Source organism: Austrofundulus limnaeus, unplaced genomic scaffold, assembly GCF_001266775.1.
Source record: "Austrofundulus limnaeus strain Quisiro unplaced genomic scaffold, Austrofundulus_limnaeus-1.0 Scaffold25, whole genome shotgun sequence".
NCBI lineage: Eukaryota > Metazoa > Chordata > Actinopteri > Cyprinodontiformes > Rivulidae > Austrofundulus > Austrofundulus limnaeus.
In genome coordinates, this window is record NW_013952427.1 from 3,606,809 (window position 1) to 3,610,567 (window position 3,759).

Genomic DNA, 3,759 nt, shown 5'->3' on the forward strand with positions numbered 1-3,759 from the left:
GGCTGTAACCTTCCGCTGAAATCAGGGAGGAACTATGATTTTTTTTTCTTTCATTTGCTGGAAACTTAGCTCGTTTATCTTTTTTCTTGTTGCCCTAAATGTTCACTAAGCTAACACTTGAAGCTATAAGCTCAGTAGCTAATCATATATTATTGTGTGTTCTCATAAGAGTAAAAAAAAAAGATTGCAATATTGTATAATGTAAATTAACTATCTCAGCCTAATTTATCTGAAAGTGAGCTGAAAACTTTGCACAGTCGTAAAGATGAGCTTGATCAAATTTATGTGAATTTAGCTAAAGGAGCATTCATAAGATCTAACGGAGCCCGCGGGGGGACACAGGTTTTTTTTTTCCTTTTGCGTTCCCATGCAATATTGTTTTGCGTTCCCACGCAAAAGTTTGTTTTGTATATGAACTGAATTAAATCAGACTTTTATTTTGAAATATCCGGTTACCAAAACAGGATGTGTCGCCACAAGTTCGTGAAATTGACATTGATGTTGCGTGGCTGCACTGTGTTAAAATATTGGCATATGACTTACTTCCATGCGTGGCTGTGTGATATATTCATTCTGAAGCTGAATTAAAGCAGTAGGCTAACTCACTAATGATGAACATGTGAGATGGTTTCATGCAGAGGGTGGTGGGGGTTGTTCATGATGGCTGTCAGGTTTGCCAACATCCTCCTCTCTCCCACCRCAACCACAGGCTCCAGAGGACATCCCAGCACAAAGCTTGACCTCCGTATCAGTTCGTCCATCCTATTTCTGTCCCKTTCAGTACATCCAGCCCCCCAGCAGACCACTCCATAGAAAAGGGCAGACGCTACCACCGTGTCATAGAATGTCTTTAACAGAGTCCTGCAGACTCCTCAGTAGGTGGAGTCGACTCTGGCCCTTCTTATACAGGACGTCTGTGTTCATAGTCCAGTCCAGCTTGTTGTTGAGGTGAACACCAACTTGTAAGAGTCCACTGTCTCAATGTCTTTTCCCTGGATGTTCACCGGTGCTGTTGGGGGTGGCTTCCTCCTGAGGTCTATGACCATCTCCTTCATCTTGCTGGCATTGATTTGCAGAGCGTTGGTCTCACACCAGCCAACAAAGTCACTGATGACCCCCCTGTATTCCTCATCATTCCCATCTGATACGCATCCAATGATGGCCGTATCATCCGAGAATTTCTGAAGGTGGCAGTGGTCCGAGTTGTACCTGAAGTCTGACAAGTACAGACTGAACAGAAAGGGTGAGAGGACCGTGCCCTGTGGTGCCCCCATGCTGCAGACTACCACATCAGACCCACAGTCGCGGAGCCTCACATACTGTGGTCTGTTGGTGTGGTAGTCGATGGTCCATGCTGTCAGCTGCCTGTCCACTCCGGCTCCCTCCAGCTTCCCTCTCAGCAGAGCAGGCTGGATAGTGTTGATAGCACCGGAGAAGCCAAAGAACATGACTCACAGTGTTTCCTGCTTGCTCTAGGTGAGAGAGACGCTGCAGGTAGATGACAGCGTCCTCCACCCCGATGCCCGGCTGGTAGGCGAACTGCAGGGGGTCKAGTGCTGGGCTCACCACAGGACAAAGATGGTGCAGGATGAGCCTCTCCATAGTCTTCATCAAGTGAGAAGTCAGAGCCACAGGTCTGTAGTGGTTGGGCTCCCTGGGTTTTGTGATCTTTGGCACTGGAACCTCGCAGGAAGTCTTCCACAGATCAGATTTTTATGTAGAAACACTATATTTCCACCTAATCATTCCAACCATCAGTCCAACTAAATAAAGGGCTGTAGTGCTGATAATCTTAACTCATCACGGCACTTATTTTATCTTTGAATTACAGTAAAACAAATGCGAGCAATTTAAGAGATGTTTAGATTAGACTGAAGCACACATCTAGATTTGCACAATTTATTAGACCACAAATACTCAAATTTTATTTATAAAAAGCCCCATGAGCTTTTGCTGCTCGAGTGTACGTCAAATTTTCTGCACTGCATTGGCAAACAAAAAAACAAAAAAATGTGGCCTACCACACTGGCTGCTAACTTAATCATAAAAAATAAAACAGCTTTACTTAAAAAGCATTTGCATTTCACATACTATATTATTGTGTTTGGCCTGCAGCCCTCAGATTTATTTTYATTTTGGCCCTCTCTGGGAAAATRTTTGGGCACCCCCATCTTAAACGCTGTGCACCTCCACCTAGTGGTGGAACGCCGTCGTTCCCTGGTTAGTTTAATTTTAACCGTTTCATCAATGCTGGCTTATGCTTATTTTAAGACATGTTTAAATCCTTGAAGTTCTTGCGGGCCACATTTGGCCCACCGGCCTTGATTTGACACACGTGGCTTAGATACAAGAAAATGTTGCAAAGATAAAATCAGCATAAAAGTTATTTAATCATTYATACAGCCACCAATGCGAGAAGCAGTGGAATTGATTTCATTTACAGTAAACATAAACTTGGAAATAATCCAGCTCATAACTTTAAAACAAAAACTTTCTTCATCAGAACTTCAAAAAAAGACTGAACTATGAGAGAACTAATAKAACTTAATGTCATTAAATCTGCTCCTTAGTTGACTATAAGACAAACAGAAAYTGTGAACATTAGTTTTCTGACTCACTCTGAACACATGCAGCTATTTATATCTTTGCTCTGAGCAAGTTGCAATTTTTAGAGCTTTCAAAAACAGATGCATTTACTTCTAGTGTCTAATGAGAGGTGAAAACAACCTTAYCAGGCAGGTAAATGTTTGTTGGGCTTATGAATGCATTTTAATCTTATTTAAATGTTTTCTTCTTAAATTACTGCAGTGCTTTTTGTAGCTGATAAATTAATGTATAAAAATATTTTCCACATATTCGGATTGTTATTTTGCAAGCTGTGGCACCACGACTGCTGTGATCCTCACGTTAATGTTAATATAAGGTGATATGAGCAGGATGAAAAATAAAGGTGAGTCGCCTCTTTATCTGCATCATTAAACATACAGAAGAGTAAATCAGTCATTCCTTGGGGAAAACAAAACAGCAAATTTCTTCCTCTACACATAAATCACTTGAAACAAAATAAAACCAAAAAAAAAAGAAAGAAAGAAAACACCACACACATTTACATTTTTCCTCAACCATCCGGGGCAGCTATGTGAAGCATTACTGAATAAATGTTATTATGACATCGTTTCTATTGGGATCACAGAGAACAAAACGAGCGGCTGGATGTCCGTCTGTAAAGTCTGCTGAGAGCACGGATCCTGGTGGGTTTTTTCCCCCCTCTTCTTCTCCTCAGAGCCACCAGAAGCGCACGTAGACAATGAGCATGATGAAAAAGACGCCCCCTGCTGCCAGCTTGGCGTAAGTGGACCGGGTGTTCAGATACTTGGCGTCGCTCCTGTACTTTTTTGACAGGCTGGACAAGTTGCTGGCCTTGGAGTCGAGCGCTGTGCGGGAGGAGGAAATAAAAAAAGAAAAACAGGAGAGAAGAAGGAAAGGTTAAAACTAATTCTAACTTTGAGGCGTCCACTTGAATCTGAGGGAAGACGACTCACCAGACAGAGCCTCTCCCCTCTGCAGAACCTCCTCGATGTTGGCCACCATGATCCTCTGCACATCCTGCAGCTCTGTGTTGATGCTGCCCAGATTCCTCCGTGCTCGGCTGTCGATGTACAACTTCTTGGTTTTTTGAATGTAGGTGTCTGATGTGACAGAAAGATAAAATGCTAGAACACGTGTCCAACTCAAAGCCGGGTGATTTCTGCCAATGAG

General features: G+C 42.7%; 1 protein-coding gene across 2 annotated transcripts in view; it reads right to left on the reverse strand.

The window, feature by feature from the left end:
* Nucleotides 1-2,366: 2,366 nt before the first annotated feature.
* The window catches only part of sec22bb (SEC22 homolog B, vesicle trafficking protein b), a 5,320-nt gene continuing 3,927 nt past the window's right edge, over nt 2,367-3,759 (reverse strand). For both annotated transcript variants that reach the window (XM_014004656.1, XM_014004657.1), the window contains 2 exons: nt 3,543-3,689; nt 2,367-3,434 (listed from right to left, as the gene is read on the reverse strand). In XM_014004656.1, the coding sequence (XP_013860110.1) occupies nt 3,280-3,434; nt 3,543-3,689 (302 nt within the window). In that variant the 3' untranslated portion in view covers nt 2,367-3,279. The remainder of the gene's footprint in view (nt 3,435-3,542; nt 3,690-3,759) is intronic.